General features: G+C 41.7%; 1 protein-coding gene across 1 annotated transcript in view; it reads left to right on the top strand.

Moving 5' to 3' along the window:
- Positions 1-22,081, top strand: part of PRLR (prolactin receptor) — a 148,040-nt gene that overhangs the window by 115,410 nt on the left and 10,549 nt on the right. The window contains exons 4-14 of the mRNA XM_080372142.1: positions 3,428-3,494; positions 8,954-9,067; positions 10,083-10,215; positions 12,337-12,506; positions 13,306-13,472; positions 15,066-15,207; positions 16,621-16,753; positions 17,970-18,139; positions 19,408-19,577; positions 20,552-20,696; positions 21,559-21,658. Of these exons, the coding sequence (XP_080228268.1) occupies positions 8,998-9,067; positions 10,083-10,215; positions 12,337-12,506; positions 13,306-13,472; positions 15,066-15,207; positions 16,621-16,753; positions 17,970-18,139; positions 19,408-19,577; positions 20,552-20,696; positions 21,559-21,658 (1,400 nt within the window). The 5' untranslated portion in view covers positions 3,428-3,494; positions 8,954-8,997. The remainder of the gene's footprint in view (positions 1-3,427; positions 3,495-8,953; positions 9,068-10,082; positions 10,216-12,336; positions 12,507-13,305; positions 13,473-15,065; positions 15,208-16,620; positions 16,754-17,969; positions 18,140-19,407; positions 19,578-20,551; positions 20,697-21,558; positions 21,659-22,081) is intronic.

The following is a 22,081-nucleotide window of genomic DNA, read 5'->3' as shown; positions in this document are numbered from 1 at the left end:
TTCCCTGTACTACTTTCAAAGTCTGTTTTAATCTCTCCACAATAAACTTCCTCACCTCTACACCAACATCTTCCACCAGAAATGTCATAATAGCAAGACGTTTTGTGCCATTGTGTTGCTCATTGAAATTCTGTGTATAGCTAAAGATTATGGGAAATTTTTCATTGCAACATGTTTTCATTGGAAAAAATTTATAATAAAACTGCAATTATTGGCTTAAATTTCCGAGGATTTTCTACTGGGAAAATTCAAAACAAAATGCTTCATGTTGATATTTGGTGTTATTTCTTCATTTTGGAATTTTGAAAATTTGCATGCATTGGCATCAGTTGAAAAAGAATTTGTGACAGTAAAGTTTCATTATGAAGTGAATTTTCTAAAACTGATTCTTCATAGTCAGCTTCCAGTTTGTGTGATATTATGAAAATCTTCTGTGATGAACATAATCTTTAGTTTCAATCAAAAACTATTCAAGTTCTGACCTGCTTGTTATATCCCTTTCTTCCACTCTGTATTATTAATTGGTTGTTTACATTTTTCAGTTCTTAAGAGCAGAAGCTCTTCTTTGGATAGTAGCTAAGGCAGTGGTATTCTATCTTTGTTCTCGGGACTGTCATAATAAATATGATTTGAATAGTGATTATTTCATATCAAATACTTGGGTGAGAGATTGCCTGGGTTAATGCAGGAGGTAAGGTCAATTCTACCATGATCCATTCTGATCACCGATAGGAGCAAGCCAGTGCTTACGGCACTACTGCAGCTTTGGTAAATACCACAATTTATGTGAGTCATATTATGTAGAGATGTGTCACTAATTCATGATGTCACTTCCCAAAGAAAGCAGTCATGAAAGCAGAATAAAATTTGCTGGTAGACTAGAACTGTATGTTTTGATGTAGAAATAAGTAATAGAAATCAGAAGTAGGGGAAAATTTATTTTTCTCTAGTGATCATAACCATACATTTTCTCTTTAGAACTACCCTTCCTTCTAAACGTGGAACAATTGCATAATTTTAAAATGTCTCTGTGAAGTGATCTAAATCTACAAGGCAGTTTGTGTTTTGGAAGAATTCCATTTAGCCAGTCTTGAGACAAACTGTTCCCAGCATGCACACTGACAACCAGATTTCTGTCCTTTCTAAAACAGGGAGCATTTATTGAGCTCCGTGTTTAAAATACATTTCACCTTATGTCACAGTTGAGTAACTTCACTGCAAACATTTTCTGCCTTGTTCAGTTGTATGTTCTCTATGACATTTTATATATGCACATAAAAAAGAAACCATTTATCACCCTCAGTTAAATCTGATCCTCTGTAACAGCATAATGTCTAGCTGCCAAATAATTTCATGGTATTTTTATTGTTCTCAGTAGCTTTACTGAAATGGAGCCAAACAAAAGAATACCCTGGTAACTGAGTAATACAGCTTCCCACCTGGTCTCCAGGCAATACAGACCATTCTTAACGTTAGTTGTAAAAATATTCTACTTTGTTTCAAATTGTTTAAAGAGAGAAAATTTTGTAAGAAATAGTAAAATGAAGTTAATAACTTCAAAGTTAGTAATTTAATGTGTAGTTTTTCTTGCTGTGGCAGGTAAGTTGCCCATTGAACCTCATCTAAATTATTTCTTCACAGCAGTGTATAGGATAGGATGATAAAGAACAGCTAGTTAAACTGTCCTGGTTTCAGCTGGGATAGAGTTAATTTTCTTCCTAGTAGCTGGTACAGTGCTGTGCTTTGGATTTAGTATGAGAGTAACATTGATCACACACTGATGTTTTCAGTTGTTGCTAAGTAGCGCTTACTCTAAATCAAGCACTTTTCAGTTTTCCATGCTCTGCCAGGGAGCAGGTGTGGAAGAAGCCGGGAGGGAGCACAGCAGAACAGCCGACCCAAACTATTCCACACCACAGAACGTCATGCTCAGTGTATAAACTGGGGGGGAGCTGGCTGGGAGCTGCCGATCGCTGCTCAGGGACTGCCTGGGCATCAGTCAGCGGGTGGTGAGCAACTGCATCGCGCGTTGCTTGGGTTTTTCTTGGGTTTTATTCCTTTCTCTCTTTCTCTCTCCTTTTCATTACAATTCTTGTTGGTTTTGTTGTTGTTGTATTTATATTTTACTTTGTTTCAATTATTAAGTTGTTAACCCACAAGTTTTACTTTTTTTTGATTCTCCTCCCCATCCCACTGGAGGAAGGGGCAGGGGTCGGGGTGGGCACGGAGGGGAGGAGTAAACAGATGGCTCTATGGTACTTAGCTGCTGCCTGGGGTTAACTATGACATAGACGTAGTGGCCTTTTTTTTGGTAAAACATTTACTTTCAGTCTGTTAGAGGGAGCTGAATCAGGTAGTCCACACGTGTGAGGCTGCTCTATGTCCATATCCTCAGGTTCTGCCAGTAGTGAAGCTGACGATAGGCACACAGACACAAGAAACACACACAGAGGTCAGACACAACAAATACAAAATGTAGACATTTACACATTCGTATGTGAGTATTTGCACACCAAAAAAAAAAAAATAAATGGATCACTCTAGTAGCTGGTGTTAGATGCTCAGACAACCCGGTAGCTGGCCCCTGATCTTCTGGGGTCTCCCCAGTTGTAGGAGAGCTGCATAGGAGCCTGGAGGTTTGCAGTCCTGCAGTCCCACTCCTCAATGGTTAATCCAGCTGAAAGTTCCTTAGCATTCAAATGCACCCACTCAGAACGGAGCACACCCAGACAGAAGGTAGTTAGAAATAGGGCTTAATGAGAATATAGGGCAGGCTACAGTGATGAGGCACATACCTCGGTCAGACAAGTCATCAGTTACACTTAAATGACCCCTTTCTTCTCCTTTTCACCTCATTTTCCCATGTGTGTGTCTCCCCAGTCCACTTTGATCCCTTCCTTTCCTCCCCACACTCCTCCCTTAATGATTGCTCTACCTGCTTTTTCTGTGAGGCATATGGGGAAGGGGGTTTGTTAGGTTGGCTCCTCCTGGTAGGTTTCACACAAGAGGCAAAGGGACAGTGGTCTGACTGTGCTTTAGCAGTCTGGCATAGCTGATTCCTTGCACCCCATTATTCTGCTAAGGTTCCTCCCCCAGTGCCATCAGTTTTTATCTGATCCTGTCATGGCCTTTTTGTAGATGGTGATTAGCCTTTAATCAGATAGCCTAGCACAGTCTTCTGGTAAGTCTAAGCTGCATCCTAACTTGCTACAAAATGTTATGCTTTTATTGAAATAGATAAAGAGTGTACAGTAACACACTATTTTACCATAGTCATTATTGCTGTCGATGTTTACATGTAACTGACTTAGACTGTCAGTATCTGAATCAGTTAATATAAGGAGTGATTTCTTTTTCTTTGTGTTTTAGGAATAATTTACTGATACTTGCAATGATATACTCACCCTGGAATATTTTTTTCTTGCAGATTATCAAGTGATCTGACATTCATGAAAGAGGAACAAAAATCTTCCTCACACACATGAATCCTTTCGGTAGGAAACTGGACTTTATATTTCATGGCTATGCTATATATAAATCTTACTTAAAATTATTATAGCAAGATAAGGATTGTGGAGTTGGGCTTGGTAGTTGGTAGAAATTAACTTCCATCATATTTCAAAAGCAATTTTCAAGTTCTAATGTGAATTCCAACTTTCAAACTCTAAAATTTTACTCTTTAAAGCTTATGCTTTTCTTGTCTGTAAAACACTGCTATAAATATAATAATCCTGAAATTATGGCTAAACATACAGATCACCAGGGAAGAAAATTCAGGATCCATGAGACCGATAGAAGAAGATTGCTATCATTAGCTAGAATGTATTTTATTGGGAAAACAGTAGAGATGGCATTCAGAAAAGAAAAAGGAAAAAAATCTAGTATGAAAGGATCAGGTTTTAGCTTTTGTTACATTTCTATCGTAAGTCTGAGCAAAGTACTTGATCATTCTGTGACTTGGTTCCCCGTGTGTAAAGCAGGGATGATGATGCTTTCTTGTCTTGGCTTTTCTTGTCGGTTTAGATGTTGAGAGTTTTAAAAGTTGCAGGGCCATTTCTGTAAAATCAATATGAGTTGAGTACATAAACACTTGGATGGAAAAATAAGTGTCTACTTTGAAGAATCTGGAGTTTCATTATTTTTCGTTTTCAAAAATGACTGAAGTCTTTACTGAGAAGCACATCTCCATGTGTGAGAGAAGTTGTTCTATTCATTGTCATGTGTTGACTGCTAATCAAAGGAAGGACTACAAAGGGTTATTTGGAGGTTTGTTTAAGAGAGAAATTTAGGGAAAATATATTAGAAACGCTTATACAGGCTTTTCATGAAATCTAAAAGAACTTGTAGGTGCTTCCAATTTATGCAACACAGAAATGTGAAGTGCTTGGTCCCAAGAAATTAACTGGATGTCTAGCTTCCCCTACACAGCCAACAGCAGTAACTAAGCATCCTCACAGAGCACTCCACAAAACCTACATGCTAAAAGCAGCCACCTGGAATCAGTCACAAGAAATTCAGATCAGGACATGTCTGAACTCCCTAGCTTCCTGACACAGCTGGTCAGTGAGCCAGCCAGGGGAGATGTCCTGCTGGGCCTGCTGGTTACAAACAGGGAAGGACTGGTGGGTGAAGTGGTGGCTGGAGGATGTCTTGGGCATAGCGATCATGAGATGATTGAGTTTTTAATTCTCGGAGAAGCAAGGAGAATGGGGTAGCAGAACCCCTACCTTGGACTTCTGGAGGGCCGACTTTGGCCTGGTTAGGAGGCTGGTTGACAGAGCCCCTTGGGAGACAGTTCTGAAGGGCCAAGGGGTCCAGGAGGGCTGGGCAGTCTTCCAGAAGGAAGTCCTAAAGGCTCAGGAGCAGCCTGTCCCCATGTGCCAAAAGACAAACCAGGAGGAAAGACCAGCCTGGCTGAGCAGAGCTCTGGCTGGAACTCAGGGGGAAAGCAGAGTTTTCCACCTTTGGAAGAAGGGGCAGGCAACCCTGGAGGGCTATAGCGGTGTCGTGAGGTTACGCAGGGGGAAGGTGGAGAGGAGAAAGCCCAGCTAGAACTCAGGCTGGCCACTGCTGTAAAAGATGACAAAAAAGTTTTACAAATACATGAGAAACAGAAGGAGGGCCAAGGATAATCTGCATCCTTCATTGGATGCGGGGGGGAGCACTGCCACACAGGATGAGGAGAAGGCTGAGGTGCTTAATGCTTTCTTGCCTCAGTCCTTAACAGCAAGCCCAGCTTCCCTCTGGGTACTGAGCCCCCTGAGCTGGAAGACAGGGTGAGGAGGAGCAGAATGAAGTCCCCACAGTCCAGGGGGAAACGGTCAGTGACCTGCTGCTCCACGGAGACACGCACAGTCTGTGGGGCTGGACGGGATCCACCCGAGGGCACTGAGGGAGCTGGTGGAGGAGCTCGCCACTGCTCACCGTCATGTCTCAACAGCGCTGGCTAACCCAGGAGGTCTCAGAAGACTGGAGGTCAGCCAACATGACACCAGTCTTGTAGGTACAAGAAGGGCAGGAAGGAGGATCCAGGCAGCTACAGGCCTGCCAGCCTGACCTCGGTGCCAGGGACGGTTATGGAGCAGATCATCCTGGGTGCCATCCCGTGGCAGGACAACCGGAGGATCAGGCCCAGCCATCATGGGGTTAGGAAAGGAAGGTCCTCCTTGATGAACCTGATCTCCTTCTACAAGAAGATGACCTGCCTAGTGGATGAGGGAAGGGCTATGGATGTTGTCTACGTGGACCTTAGTAAAGCCTTTGACACCATCTCCCACAGCATTCTCCTGGAGACACTGGCTGCTCGTGGCTTGGGTGGGTGTGCTCTGCGCTGGGTTAAGGGCTGGCTGAGTCCAGAGCGTGGTGGGGAATGGAGTTACATCCAGCTGGCAACTGGTCACCAGTGGTGTTCCCCAGGGCTCAGTACTGGGGCTGGTTCTCCTTAATATCTTTATCAAGATCTGGAAGAGGGGATGGAGTGTCCCCTCAGTGAGTTCACAGGTGACCCCCAGCTGGGGGGAGCGTTGATCTGCGGGAGGGCAGGAGGCTCTGCAGGGGGGTCTGGGCAGGCTGGAGCGATGGGCCCAGGCCAGTTGTGTGAGGTTCAACCAGGCTCAGTGCCGGGCCCTGCCCGTGGGTCACACCAGCCCCCACAGCGCTGCGGGCTGGGGGCAGGGGGCTGGGAACCGCCTGGGGGGAAAGGGCCTGGGGGGGCTGGTCGGCAGCCGGCTGGGCATGAGCCCCCCGTGTGCCCAGGTGGCCAAGGAGGCCAGCAGCATCCTGGCTGGTGCCGGGAACAGCGTGGCCGGCAGGGCCAGGGCAGTGCTGTCCCCCTGCACTGGGCACTGGCGAGGCCGCCCCTCGACTCCTGTGTTCAGGTTGGGCCCCTCACTGCCAGGGGGACGCAGAGGGGCTGCAGCGTGTCCAGAGACGGGCAGGGGGCTGGTGCCGGGGCTGGGGCACAAGGCTGGTGGGGAGCGGCTGGGGGAACTGGGGGGGTCAGCCTGGAGAGGAGGAGGCTCGGGGGCACCTTGTGGCTCCCTGCAGCTGCCTGACAGGAGGGTGTAGGCAGGGGGGTCGGTCTCTTCTCCCAGGTGACAAGTGACAGGGCAAGAGGAGACGGCCTCAAGTTCTTTATTTGTACGTGGTTTCATACAGCTGTAGTTCAGCCTTTCAGATGTTAATGAACTGTGGTGTTTTGAGACTCCTTAAACTGCCTTCCCCCAGGCCTGAGAGATAAACATTGTTTATCGTCATAACTAGTGGGAACGTGGATCTTGTTCAGTACAGACTGGTAAGTTTCTCTAGCATAAGGAAAGCTTGTGATGGACATAATGTCGTTGCCAGTGGGTGCTATACAGCTGTTGCCATTCCTGCAAGCCTGAAAACATTACAGGTAGGAAATTTTTCCATCTGTGCAGAACCGAGTAGCCTTCACTGTCAATCTCAAGAAATTTATCCATCAGCATAGCGCCAAAAAAGTGAGAGAAAATAATCTACGAACTAGAACTCTGTTAGGACATTTTTATCTCAACCCTGCTCCACTGCAACTGATTTCAATATTGGTATTTAACTTTCATCTTGACCCAGTAGCACTGTAAACCAGGGGTCCTCAAACTGTTTAACCAGGGGGCCGGTGCACGGATGAAGTGGGGGGGCGGGGGGAGGGCAGGGGGGGTCTGTAAATACCGAGGGCAGGATTGAGGACCCTGTGGGGCCTTATCTAGCCTGCGGGCCGTAGTTTGAGGGCCCCTGCTGTAAACACAGTTTTCAAACCTACAATTTCATAAAGTTATATTTAATTGCAGAGTAGGGTTATTTTGCAGGAGTATCTAGCACTTCTGTGCATTCGAAAAGGCCAGTAATCCTTTCAGTTTCCATCAAGGCACGCTGTTTTCTGGGGTGCAGTGTGCCGCTATTGAATACTTTGTAAGAGCTGTGTTAAAAGGGAGAAATCCAACCATGTAGTGGGTTTGCAGGGCAAGGTTTTGGTGGTGGGTGGATGTGGGGGCCACAGGGGCGGCCTCTGTGAGAAGCTTCCAGAAGCTGCCCCCGTGCCCGGCGCAGCCCGTGCCAGCCGGCTCCGAGCCGGGCCCGGTGCTGGGCAAGGCCGAGCCCGTCAGTGCCGGTGGCAGCCGCAGGGATCGTGTATTTCAGACCGTGTATTGAAGTGCGACCGAGCCCAGCAGCCCCGCGGCCCCCGGGCCGGGGCAGGGGGAGGCCGGGGGGCTCCAGGCGCCGCAGCAGCGGCTCCCCCAGCCCGCGGGGCGGCCCCCGGCGGGGCGGGCCGTGCCCCCAGCCCGCGGAGCCCCCGGGGGAGCAGCTCCCCCCCCGCAGCCCGGGCAGGGCCCCCTCCGGGGCAGGGGGTGCCCGCAGGGGGCTGTGACCCGCGGGCGGCGGCGCTGGAGCAGCTCCGGGCAGGGCCCGCGGCCCCGCGGGGAGAGGAGCCCGGGCCGGGCCGGGCTGGGGCAGGGCCGGTGCCCCCGCGGGGGGCCGGGCCGGGCCGGGCCGGGCAGGGGGCGAGGAGCCCCGGCCCTGAGGGGCAGCAGCGGCGGGGACAGCTGCGATGGACCGACCCCGCTGCCCCTTTCCCTGTCCTCTTGCACCGCTCGCAATGTAAAGGTTTGCTTTAAATCATTCTGTGTTTAGACTGAGCGAACAGGTTTAGCAGCAACGGGGACTCCCGATCACCCTGAGCTACACCTGAATTCTGAGGACATCTGGTGGTGTAAGACCACTGCAGGGACTGAGTCCGCATCTGGTGGCTGGCTTCCAGCTTGCACCTTTGTATTTCAGCTGAGTTCTGCAATACTGCCTCTCGCCTTCACAGGTTGAAGAAAAAGGGATAATTGCATCCCATCTTACATTTTCACCTGATAAATTAATTGCAAAATCAAATGCAGTAAAAACAGCGAGTTGAATGCACAGAAAGAGTAGCATTCTTCAGCTCAGGTGATCCTGAATTCAGTATTGCCAGTCCCAAATATTTAGAGGTCATGACATTGGCTCAAAAATCTTAAACTTCTAATGAAATTTTTGGTATTTTCTACTTGCCGTCTCTTTTCAGGAGTTCCAGAATTCAAGTATGTTGAGCTCTTTGTATCAGCGAAGATGTATTTTCTGTTACTAAAAACCTGATATCTCAGGTAGATTAATGAGTCTAAAAGTTAGAGCTTTAAGAAAAGCACCCAGTATCCCAAGATGCCAAATAAATACGCAGGATTTTTTAATGTTAATCCTAGCACTGCTAACCATTCAAAGACCTTCAGAAAGACCTACCAACTACTCTGTGATTCAAGTTTTCTGCTTGTGAAGTGGAACTGTACGTGTTTCTGCACCTTTTTGAGAGAGAACAAGAATCAGCTGCAATTCAAAGAAGATTTTGATCAAGCAAAGTGATGCTTATTATATGTTAAGCATTGTTACTGACTTTGCATGATGGCATATTTTTCAGTGACCCCTTGATCTGATATTTCCTCCTGAGGAGAAGCAGACATCATGAAGCAGAAATTGACATCATCAGTTCAAATTACTTTGCTGCTTGCTGTGGCTGCAGTGGGTCTGACTGGTAAGTATACCACTTCCTGAAACACTTGTTTTTCCTTAAAACACTTTCTTTAGAAAAGTCTGAGGCTTTACCTGATCTATCCTGATCACCACTGGAGCCTGTACATATTTAAATTAATTTCTTCTAAAGTTTTGTATGGAGATTTTGAAAATGGCTTGAATCCTTTTTTCTTTTTATATTATTGATTTAACAATTATATGGTGGTGATGATGAAAGGCACTCTCTCCATCCCTGCACTCTCTCCATCCCTGCACTCTCTCCATCCCTGCACTTACTCCCTGCTTGTCACTTTCTTGGGAATTAGGATCATATGAATAGTAACACTATTAGAGATAATGGTATGGAACTGTAATGAAATAAAGGTAAGCTTCTCAGGTTAAAATGTATGCAAATTTATAGTCTATGTTCTTGATAGAAGCTAATGACAAGTAGTCTTAAGAGGAAATAGTCTTAAATGTATTTGGATTATTAGGGAATATTAAAATAATTAATGAATACATTCAGGTTGCTAATACACAAAATCATCCATCCAGCCCATTGATTCTTTCTTTTCATTACTTTTCTTACCTATAATTCACCCCAAATATGTGCAAATAGTGGAATTTTTGTTCTGTTGCAAAGTTGAAATTTAATTTTAAGATGACCTGAAGATAAACGTTTTGGAAATTTTAGGAAACAAACAAAAGGTTATACATTTACTTCCAGGCTTCTTAATTTAATTTGGAGGTAAATGTACACTTTTTAAGTCTAGGTAAAAATGAAATTTTTATTTGAAAAAGAGAAGTAAAATAATTTTAGTAGCTATTTTAGAAGTAAATTGAGGTAAAATATATTTACTTTTCTGAAAATTTTGATCTTTTTTCCAGGCAGATTTATTTGCCGAATTCAGTCCGTAGTTTCAGGTAACTTTATTGTCCTCAAAAATGCATTCCTTGCTGAATCTATCATTCAACAGTAACAACCAAAAATATTGTCCAACTCTAATATAACTAGCTGGATTTCTGCACTTCCCTAGGTCAATCACACCCTGGAAAACCTAAGATAATAAGGTGTCGTTCTCTAGAAAAGGAAACCTTTTCTTGTTGGTGGAAGCCTGGCTCAGATGGAGGACTTCCTACCAGTTACATCCTGTTCTACAGCAAGGACAGGTAACAACTGGTGCAAGCATATTCTGTAAGTGATTAAGTGGTGATTATGACAGAATGAGGAAATGAGAACATTAATTTATAAAGGTAATTTTATGAATCCATGCTAAACCTCAGATAGCCAGCAAGGGCTACATGAGATGAATGGCTTTCCCTTACTGGAAGAAAGGATGACCGCTCTCAGTCCCAAACCTTCAGCCTGTCCCTACTGAAACTCATCTGACCTAAAACCCACTGGTCTAAAGATGTGCTGGGAAAGGTGTAGATTGTCCATTTTACCAGGAGGCAGACAGCTTTTAGCTGAATAGCATGCTTCTCGGCGGAGGGTAGCATCAAGGCACCATGGGGTCTCCCTTGGGGCAGCAGGGCAAAGCCTCCATCCAGAGCCCATCCCACCCCTGCCAGGGAGCAGGGCAGGCTAGGGGCAACTCCGCCGGGGGCATCGGCCACCTCCTGGGGGACAGGGGTGGGCTGATGCCAGGCTAGGACAGGACATCAGCCCACAGGCTGGGGCTGGCTTGGGGTGGGCATGGCTGGCAAGGGCAGGGCTGTTGGGAGCTGAAGACCAGCCTTGCTGTGGTGGGCTCAGATGGGGACTTGGGACACAAGCAGTGCATGGGGAGGCTGGTGGGGCAGCGGGGGCAGGCGGTGCCCTGAGGGCCCTGCTGAGAGGCTTGTCCATTTACAGTGCACTGCAAACACTCATCTGGAGAAAACCCATAGAGAGGCTTGGCTTCCCCTTCTCGATTTGTCGCTAGCCTCATGGTTCCCAAAATGGAGTAAAATCATATGTGTGTATTGCATCTCAAAAGTTACTGTTGGGGTAAAGTCTGTGACTCTCTTGTCCTGTTCAAGAATAAAATATGTGTATGTTTAGCAACTTCGCCTAACCTGTGCTTCTTAGTATAACTGCTCTTTCTCCCTGAAAACAAGACGTCTCTGAACAGGGCCAAGTAAACAGGGAGGCTCAGGGATCAAATTCATTTTAATAAATCCAGTGATGTTCAGAATGGATAAGGTAAAGCCTCAGACATCCCTGCATCAGTTACATAAACTCCAAATCATTTGCTCTTAATTGGTCAGGAAAGATGTGGCCTTTAATGAAGCTACTGTGCTCAGCAATGATCAATAAGCTTTTATTTCATGGAAGTCCAAATGCTTAAATCTTAATCAAAACAGAAATTGTAATGAACATTTTAAGTCATACTTATCACAGCCCAGAACAGTCCTGCTTAGGAATGGACAGGAGCACTTCATTAAATCTGCTGAACACCAGGTACTGAGAAGCACTCCAGATCTGGGACAAGGTTGCTTTTCTTAGCTCATTGTCTCCCAGGCACAGTCCCCTTACTTGCATCTTTTCTTTGTGATCTGGGACAAAACTGCCTGGAAAAAATAAAAGACCTTGTTATTAGCAATGCATAGAACATAACAGTGGGACTAAAGTGCATCCTTGAACCATCTCAGCTGGTGCTTTGGGTTTGTGCAGTTCTTCACACCTGGGATTGGCTTTGAGTACATCACCCAGGTCAGTTTTAATTGAGTAAAAACAACCCCTCTCCTAAAAAAGCTAAAGACCCATATAAAGTTAATAGGTAAGAGATCACAAATTAATCAATTTTTGTTGAGACAGTTGTGATGATGATCATGTTAGAAAGCAGATAAATTAACATCTTGCTGAAAACAAAGTAATCAATAAAACACTCCTCTGCCATAGGTCCCATCAGGTTGCTTTCCACAGGAAATATGTAAAGAAGATGTTTAGCAACTTTTCTTCTTTAGTCAAAATGAATATTTAATTTGCCTTTTAACTTGCTTTTGAACATTTTTAAATATTGCTCTATGCTGTCTCTGGAAATTTCTTTTTCCATTCTTTTGTCAACATATTCCTATGTATAAAAAAGGACAAAAGTTCTCACCCTGAACAACTGCAGTAAGAATAGCAATGAAGCACTTACGATAATAGCATTTAATACTCATCAAAATGTTTCCCAGAGGTGGGATTACACATAGGTTTAAAGTTAAACATTTCAAATTCTTTTGCTGAATCTAGGTCATTACTAGAATATTATCTGATTTGCTTAATTTCCTAAACTTTTAACTTTTTAAATAATTTTATTTCAGTGAAGAAGACATCTATGAATGTCCAGACTACCAAACGTCAGGTCCCAATTCCTGCTACTTTGATAAAAACCACACAACTCCCTGGACAACATATAATATCACTGTAATGGCAATGAATGAGATTGGAAGTAACCGTTCAGATCCTCAGTATGTGGATGTAACCTCCATAGGTAAGAAGAGAAGAATGAAATTGAAAACAAACTAGTTGGAGATGTATGTGGTTTTTAATCCCAGAGCAAGCAGTGGTGAAAGATTTCTTTCCTCATTATGTGAAACTTGACTTGCTGTAGGGGAATTTTTGTCTACAGTTGATCTAAAATATGCATCTTTAATTCAAGTGAAAACTGCATTTTACTTATAAATTAAGTAACTACATATTTATTTAGCTGAAAAAAAATGGCTCCAGTTTCTAGTTATCTCCAGTACTTCCATTAGACTCAATGACCGTTTTGTAGGTTCCTAGCACTACAGATTATAAAACTTTCAAATTAGGTTAAGCTACCTAAATTTTTAAAATTTAAACGTTTTTCTGGATGCTGGCACTGCAGTCTTGGGAGGGTAAAAACAACTGCCTAAGCACTCTGTGGGCTTTTTGTAGTATTTCATATTCCTAACTCCATCGTGCTTTCTGCATGTGCATAATCTACACATTGTAATGATATATACTTAGTCTTTTTAGCTATGAAATATCTGACGTTCTAATTTTGCAAGAAGGGGCCTAATGAAATTATGATTTGTATTTCCTTAGCCTGACAATTTCATAGTAAAGTCTAAGATTTGCTGATACTGTGGTAAATTGGTAGCCAGTTAAACATTATTAGGGAGAAAGGAAAAAAAGGCTATGGTACTGTTCCCTTATAGAAGTGCATGTATGATCCAAAACCAATGTGATGAAATACAAAACCATAAAGGAGGTGCCTTTTTGAGAGTAAAATTAAATCACTAATGGCAAAATTTTCATTTATACAGTTCAGCCAGATGCTCCTGTGAACTTCTCTCTAGAAAAACAAACATCTACTAGCATGAAGTACCTTTGGGCAAAATGGTCTCCACCTCCGTTGTCTGATGTCAGCTCTAATTCACATGTGTATCACTATGAGCTACGACTAAAACCTGAGGAAAAGGAAGAGTGGGAGGTAATAGAAAAGTATATTTATTGTGTAAATGCTCTTGTCAGTGAGTGTTCTTGTCTGAATTTAACTAGTATTATAAAAATTCTAGTTTCCATAAGGATAGAAAAATTAATGTAACCAAGTCTGACTAAAGAAAGAAAAATATTGTAATGATTTTTGGAGACAGTGAAATTGAAGGTATTTGTACAATTGTGCTAATGTCATATACTAAAAAAACCCCTATTTAGTCTACTGATACAATATTTAATTGGAATTTTTGTCCATGCATCTGTTCCCAAGTGTCCTAAGAAACTGCTCAGTTCATACAGTTTAAACCATACAAGGATGAAAGCAGTTTATTGATTCATTAAGATGTAATCAACAAGCAATCAGTTAACGATGCAGTCAAGGACAGTATCAGCAATACAACAGGTAAATCACAGTACTGGGCACTTAAAAATGTTAATAGGCACCTACAAATTTATAAACACACTTCTATAACTAATTTCAGAAATAAGCTATATACAGAAATTCCCCTGTCCCAGGAAAAGTAGGTTACAGCCACACTCCAGCCTCCTGAGGGTACAAACTCCTTTATTTACACCCACTTCTGCAGGGGACATACATGCTTTAACTTAATGTGAATCCACCTCCCTTCTTACAGTCTACTAAGACATATTAGTGAGAAAGCACCCAAACTGTCACATGCATGCACCCAGGTGTGGTTTCCTGATTGCTTCAGCCCACCCTGTCTGGTGTGCAGCTTCTCATAGCATCAGAGAGGGAGGCTGCCCTGTCTGGCTCAGGCAGAGGCCATGATGCTACCAGAGAAGCTTCTGACAGCATCAGACTAAACTTTGGCTACTGCTGATTTTTCCAGTCTTCCCCAGCTATTACAAATTTTCATGCTTCTTTGATACTGCTTTTCAAGCTGACCCTTTTTGTTTCAGAAGTCTCTCATTTATTCCCTAATTACTATTTAATCGGGTTAAGAGTTGTCATCATCCTCTTCAACATCACCAGTTGAGGGCAACCCCCCCTCTCAGAAAGTCTGGGGTGTCCTACTCTCACACACACACACACCATTTCCATTAGCATTCCCAGCTGTTGCCATTCTGCTAGGAGCGGGCCACAGCACTTCCACAAATAACAGGATAAAATACCATTCTTGAGGTTGTAGTCAGGTGGCCTCAATGCCACCTGAACAGCTGATGCCTTAATCATGGAGAAATCAATGCATCTTGAAAGACTTCTGAAGAGAGATTCAAAGGGCCTGAGGAAGGCACTTAATAATAAGCACTAAAACTAGTCACTAAGAAACGTTACACAGAGGATTTATCTGTGAATTGAACTACCTATAATGTTCCTTGCATTGTGGATCTGGTGGAGTACTAATTTACAGAAAGTCTACAATTAAATACATTCTAGAGTATCAGAATCTCAGTGTCACTGAAGTGAGTTTTTCTGTTAAGTTACTACCTTTGCTTCTTTGTAATTCACATCTTATAACTGAATCCCTTGCCTTTTGGTGTCAGTGACACAGGCCTAATCCTTTATGGTTTATTTGTTAAAATGGCACAATTCTTTACTATTTTTCCAGTCAATTTTCTTTTCCAGACAATATCTGTTGGAGTGCAGACGCAGTACAAACTGATTGGACTGCAAGCTGGGGTGAAGTACGTTGTTCAGGTGCGTTGCAGGTTGGATCTTGGAGAATGGAGTGAGTGGAGCTCTGAAAAACACATTCAGATCCCCAACGGTGAGTGGATGATTGCTATTCTGTTAATTGTTTTTAAAGTCTAGCCTTTTCAGTATTGTGAAAGGTGCCTAAATGGCAGCCCTGAAAACCTGGTTCTCACACAGACAGGCATTTCGCAGTGCTGGAGGAACAGTGTCTCTTACCATACTTTGTGTGTAATTGCATGTTCAGTCTTGACCTGCTCAGGATCCTCTGCTTGAAACTGACGATGACAAACAGGCTGGGATTTACTAGGAAGTCACTTTTGATACAGATGTGCCTAAATAATTTACTATTCTCATCCCTCTATTTAAAAATCGTGTTGATTCCTTCTATAGCTACAGATGTCAGGTAATGGTATTTGTGTAAGAATCATTCATTTGTTCATTAGTCACTGGACTGAAAGCACTGCTGTGTCTAACAGAGCCTAACATTCACAGCTACCATCACATGGAAATAATCAGTGTTTTGTTGGGCTTGAGTGGACGCATTAAATATGCATGACATCATATCTTTTTTTCAGACACTTTAGGCAGGTTTTCTCAAATATTCTGCTGTCACTAATTGTATTGTCCATTATTTGACATGGAGATTGCTGAAGAAAGATATTTCTTAAATGTCACATTCTCAAATCTGCCTTAGGCAATTAGAAATTTGGAAAATCAATGCCCCTACTCTACATAGTAGAAAATATCTATTACTCATGTAATAGGGCCATATTTTGCCACAAATACATAACTGAAAATGTTTCAGTCTCATCAAGGGTTTGACTGGCATCATCTTATTGAAAATATAAGCATTTTCTTCTGCCCTACTCTAAGTGCTTTGCCTGAGTCTATAAAAACATCATCAGGAATCCAGTAGCCCGAGTACTGAGCATAACATTGCTTTGCAGGAAATAGGAGAGCTGCTGCTTTGTATCTTTGGGGGCAGATCAGCATAGGTACTTCAGAAGAGAACTACTGGCAGGGACATGAGCAAATAGGCAAACACATACGGTCTTCATTTGTTTCCTGTAAAAGCTAAAACAAATGACAGCATATTTTTAAACAGTCAGAAGTGTCTTAAAACACACTTTTTGAAGAAAAATGGTTTATGTAGAAAATAGATTGGATAGCAGAGAACCTGCTATGACAGTATTTGAGCACTCATCAGATTCGGGGGTACAGAAGAGCCATAGTCAGGGAACAAAAACATAGTTCCTCAGCATAGTTGCAGTGGGAAAGGATTTTGAATTCATATTAAAGTAGCAAGTTTCTGCCCTAGCCACTGAACTGTTCTTCCTTTCTCATGCTAATATGAAGCAAAATCTTGCCTTTCCTTGTAGAAAAGAAAAAAGTATTTTCCTGTGCTCTGCTTGACATTGTTTAATGAATTCAGGGTTTACCTAATGCATTAAACTTATTAAGTAGTTAATTTCTTTATTTCTTACAGGAGAGTCACTTCCTGAAAAGCCTACAATAATAAAATGCCGTTCTCCAGAAAAAGAAACATTTACTTGTTGGTGGAAACCTGGTGCGGATGGAGGACATCCTACTAACCACACTTTGCTTTACACCAAAGAAGGGTAATAAGTTGTGTATAATTAGTGTTTTATTGGGAGGACCTGGAAAATCAGTCCTGATTGGTTTGGCATTTACAAGATGTTGTTTTCCATACCACATGTTTTTTTCCAAGTGACATATTCAGGAATAGCACTGGCAGCAACACATTTAAGGTTGAAAAAGGATCTCTTTATGTTAGGTTCCTATTTCTGTGGATTCTTCTGCCTTGAAATATAGACTGCCTTAAAAGTTGCCAATGCACAGCAACTGCATAATAGGACACAATACAAATGCACAGTCCTGTAGCAATTCGCCCATGTAGCCCCAGATGTAAAGCTTTCCAAAATGACCAGATACTGGGTCATCTTGTGATAATGCTTATTTTGTATAAGTATTCACAGGCCATGAATGTCTCCTAACTCCATCCAGTAATTTAGGTCCTGGAACTTAGATCAAGTGCTAAACATTCATTTTAAAGACGTAGTCAGTTTTTTGGGGTGGTCCTGTGAATTATTTTTCATTCACCCAGCGCTGGTAAACCTTGCACTGTCCTAACTGGATGTTAAGCTCTATACTAGTCAGCTGAGAGCCAGGAAAAACTCTCTGGAACTCTATGGAAAAAGACAGGTACTGGTCCAGCCAGCCAGGACAGAGTGTGAGGTCCATATCCACAACTTTCTTTTTGTTATTGTGCATCTCAGAGGAGCTTGGAAACTAGTACTACATACTCCTTTTGGGAAGCTTGGGAATGGATTTGGAGGACAGGTACAAAGTAGATTTTTTTGAGGAACAGGTGATGAAAGACCAAAATAGATTCTGAAAGCATATCAATCTAATATGCAGAAATAATGCAAGTGTGAAATGAACATTGGAAATAACTCAGTTGTTAATAGCTAGGTTAGAAGACTTCAGCAATCACTCGTACTGGCTCTCTGGAACCTGTAAGAGCTATGCAATGGACAATGGCTTTCAGAAAAGTAAGGGCTGCACTACCAGCCCACTGCTGCATCTACAACAGCCTAAATTCTTCAGGTTTTATAGTGTTCATTTTGGGGTAAAATGTTTACTACGGTGTCTGGAATTGTCCAATGATTGCTTAGTCCGAAAGTAGTTTTCTGATTTCCTTCACGTTGCTAGGCATGAGAAATCTGATCCAGCCCTAAATAATGCTGAATTACTGGTAAACAAATAGGGTGGTTTAGTCTGTGTAACCTAATCACCGTGATTCTTTCATTTCAGAGAAGAACAGGTTTATGAATGTCCAGATTACAGAACTGCAGGCCCCAATTCATGCTACTTCAATAAAAAGTATACATCTTTCTGGACCATATACAATATTACTGTGAAGGCAACTAATGAAATGGGAAGTAAAGTCTCTGATCCTCATTATGTGGATGTGACTTACATAGGTAAGAGATAAAAAGTATTTTTGTGGAACCAAATCATTCAAGTTACGGGTTTTGACCCAAGAATTTTAATTCCAGCTTTTTGTCATATACAGTATTATATCCAAGTTAAAAACTCATAAGAACAAATAAGATCTTATATGTTGTAGTAATAAATCAATATTCATCCCTTGGCCATTTTATTTTCAAAGGAAGCCTAAAAATACAGAAAGCTTTAAAGCTGCATTCAAATAACTATTTATTGGTTTTCCGTATTTCTTTCAGTCAAGCCCCAAGAAACATCATCTAGCTAAAATCTTTTTCCACTTTACCAGCAACTGAAATCAAATTGATCTTTTAACTAATAATACTTAAATTTGATTACCTAAAAGTATTTCCAGAGCCAAGCAAAGCTAAATTAGTGCTTTTTATAGCAGTGTACTCATAATCTCTTTCCTCAGACTTTTTCCACAGAGTGACTGTGGACAAGTATTTGGTTTTTTTTTTCTGAAAGAGTGGAATATTATGACAGAGAACTATTTTGTTATCGAGGATCTGGCTGCCTAGAGTCTGGCAACTGGAAAAGGGCTGCTGGAGAACAAGTTTTACATTTTACCTCTATGCCCTGACTACTCAATGAAGCTTCGCATCAGACAAGTGGCAAAATACATGCACAATATGCAGAAGCTCTACCTCTGAACTAACTAAGCTGCAAGACTGACTGTAGCAGAAACCTGGATTCCATTTCAATTTATTTTTAAGATATAGGCAGGGCTTTAATATTACTGGTTTGTTTTATTTGTAAACATCCTTGTCTATGCATGTAGGCATTATGCTGTTGCATTTTCTGAATGTGAAAGATGAAGGGGGCAAGTTTCATCAGCTACATCTGTGGCTTAAGCATTCCTAAATATATACACCAAATTTGATAAGATTATGGTAAACCCCAACTTTCATAACACAGCATTAAAGCTGTTAACTTTGAAACATTGTTGTGGGGAAAAGCAACAATAAATGGTAATACAAGAAAAAAATATTTCTGATGATAAATGATTAAGGGAAATCTCAACATGAACTCAACATATTTACTGTTCTTCAGTTTTTTCTTCAAATTCATAAATCCATGCTTACTTTATCAGGAAACGCTTGATCCCTGTATGCCAGCACCAGTTCTAAATTACTAGACAGATGCAACAGAGGTGGCAACTCGCCACTCACACCATTTTGTGTTTCGTCCTAAGATGCAATGAAAAAATCATTTAGACTATTGTCATCTGTTTGATTTTTAACAGTACAGCCTGATCCTCCTGTGAACGTAACTCTGGAATTAAAAAAGTCAATAAATAGAAAACCATATCTGGTCTTGACATGGTCTCCACCCCCACTGGCTGATGTCAGATCTGGATGGCTTACCCTTGAATATGAGTTGCGACTAAAGCCTGAAGAAGGAGAGGAATGGGAAGTAAGGATGTTTCAAGTTTGTGCTAGGTGATGTTTTCTGATCAATTAGATTTTGTCATCCAGGTCCCATGCCTGAATATAATGAAGTAAACACACTGAATAGTTCATCATTTTTCAAAAGCACTTCTGTGATCTACAATTTCCTGCTGAGAATACAGGTATCTCAGATGCTGTTGTGCAATAGCAGGTGATAAAGTACTCCTTTGTAATTGTGGCCATTATACATTAATCATATTGGCATTACAGTTTAAATTGTTCATTCTCATTTAGTCAGGTTTCTTTTGTGATAATTTGTTCCTAACCACAAGCACTTCTCAGGTAACAGAAAGCTCAGTGACATTATGTAAAATCATTTAAATTTGTACAAATGGCCATTAGGTGATAGTTGTCATTGCCACATAATAATAGTAATTCTCTGTAGTCAGGATCTGCAACTTAAACAGGGCGCCAAACCAAAGACTCCAGTTATTGGTATTTGGGCGCATCCCCTTCTTGGCTGCTGCAATACTTACCAGCCATCTCTGTATCTCCCCCTCTCCTCCCTCTGCCACTGCACTTCTAAGCCCCCTGGCCATTGCAAGATTCACTTTTTACTGTCCTGCACAGCTCCACCAACTCCACATTCCTTCTTTTCTCTCTGAATTTTCTTCCCCCATCTCTCTTTCTTGCCTCCTTCTCCTCACGATTGCAGTTCTTACCATTACCACAGTTCGTTCCTATTTGCCATATACTAATGATGTGGTTTTGTAGTAGTTTAATTTGCATAGTATATCAGAGCCAGATCTCATTAGCACTGAATTATGTTAGAAAGCTGAACCACAGAAATAAATAAATGTATGATTATCCCATGCCTGCATAACATTTATTAATTCTATATTACCACCTTCAATATCAAGACTTAAACCTAGCTGTGATTTTTTCCTAGGAAAATGTCTCTATTCTATGTGCATTTTATGCTTTTTATTTAATTTCCAGACTATTTTTGTTGGACAGCAAACACAATATAGAATGTTTAGTTTAAATCCCGGAAAGAAGTACATTATACAGATTCATTGCAAACCAGACCACCATGGATCATGGAGTGAATGGAGCTCAGAAAAGTATATTCAGATCCCTACCGGTGAGTGGCCAGACATCCCTTCAGTAATTGTTTTATTACATGTAAGTTCACGTTACACTTTTGTTAGCTGTTTGTGGCACCCATGCAGATTGACATCCCAGAATTTCCCTAGAACAGGTAAGAACATCATTGCTAAGGTACAGGAATTCTCAGAGTCCCTGCACCACACCCAGTTAACTTTCCACTTCATTACTTTTTGGAGTTAAGAAGGTGAATCGATTTTGATTCTTATTTAAAGCATGCCCTTTCTGTTTATTGCCTCATTTGTTCTCATCATGGTAGGACTTAATTAAGTAGTTTTCAATTAAGTCATTTTCATTAAAGGAATCCCAGTGGCTGCATTAAAACTGATACATAGACAAAAAAGAGTGACTGCCTTCAGACAGTAACAGCTCTTCACTATTCTTTATCTGGAATGAATTTGAAATAAACACCTCAATGTAAAAAGTGTCACATTACAATAGAAATACTTAAAAATATTTAGTCCTATATCATTTAACCCATCATTTCATTAATTCTGTGATATGTATTTGATAATGAAATGACTGAAGTATAGGCATAATTGGGTTTGAACCCAATTGCTATAACTGGCTGTGACAAAATTTCCCTCTTCATACACTTTTTTACCATTTTTCCAAGAGAGTTTATTTCCTGTACAGTGCCATAATAAAAAGTATATTTATTACCAGGTATTATAATGACTGTTGAGCTCCATCTATGCTAGTAAAGGCCTCTAGGTTCAATACCAAATTTGGCAGTTTAGATCAAATTTTAAAATAAAAGTGATTTGAGACTTTTTTTTTGCATGCTGACTATGCATATGCTAGATGTGTGTCCTTAAATAATTTTGTTTGTTTCTTAGACTTTAGAGTAAAAGATATGGTTGTGTGGATCATCGTTGGTGTCTTGTCGTCTCTTATATGTTTAATCATGAGCTGGACAATGGTTTTGAAAGGGTACAGGTAAGTCACCGATTTCACAATTGGAGCTGAAAATCTCAGCAAACTTTCCAAAAACAGACTTCTAACATTTCAGTCAATATCCTATAGGTTTTGTGTTCTCTTATAAACTATAAATTACGGTTATTTGACTTTAAATTCACAACTGATGAAGAGGTATTTCTGTTCTTTAGGGAGGTCAGGCTAAATTCTCAGTTGGTAAAGACATGTCTCTATTAGTTCTGACCACCCTGGTTAGCTATGTAAGTATTCTGCAAACATTGGAGTATCCCTGCTCCTGTAGAAGACATGCCTTTTGGTTTTGCCCTGATCTCCTAAAGGAAACAAGGTTGTATTATGAAATTGTCTTTCTGCCCACCTGTCTGTCAGTTCCCCAGAACACTGGCTAAATTCAATCAAATCTGAAAGAGAAAGTTGTCACAAAGA

This window comes from Falco punctatus (genome assembly GCF_963210335.1).
Source record: "Falco punctatus genome assembly, chromosome: Z".
Classification (NCBI taxonomy): Eukaryota; Metazoa; Chordata; class Aves; order Falconiformes; family Falconidae; genus Falco; species Falco punctatus.
Note: the sequence above shows the minus strand (reverse complement) of the source record. Positions and strands in the feature narration are given on the sequence as shown.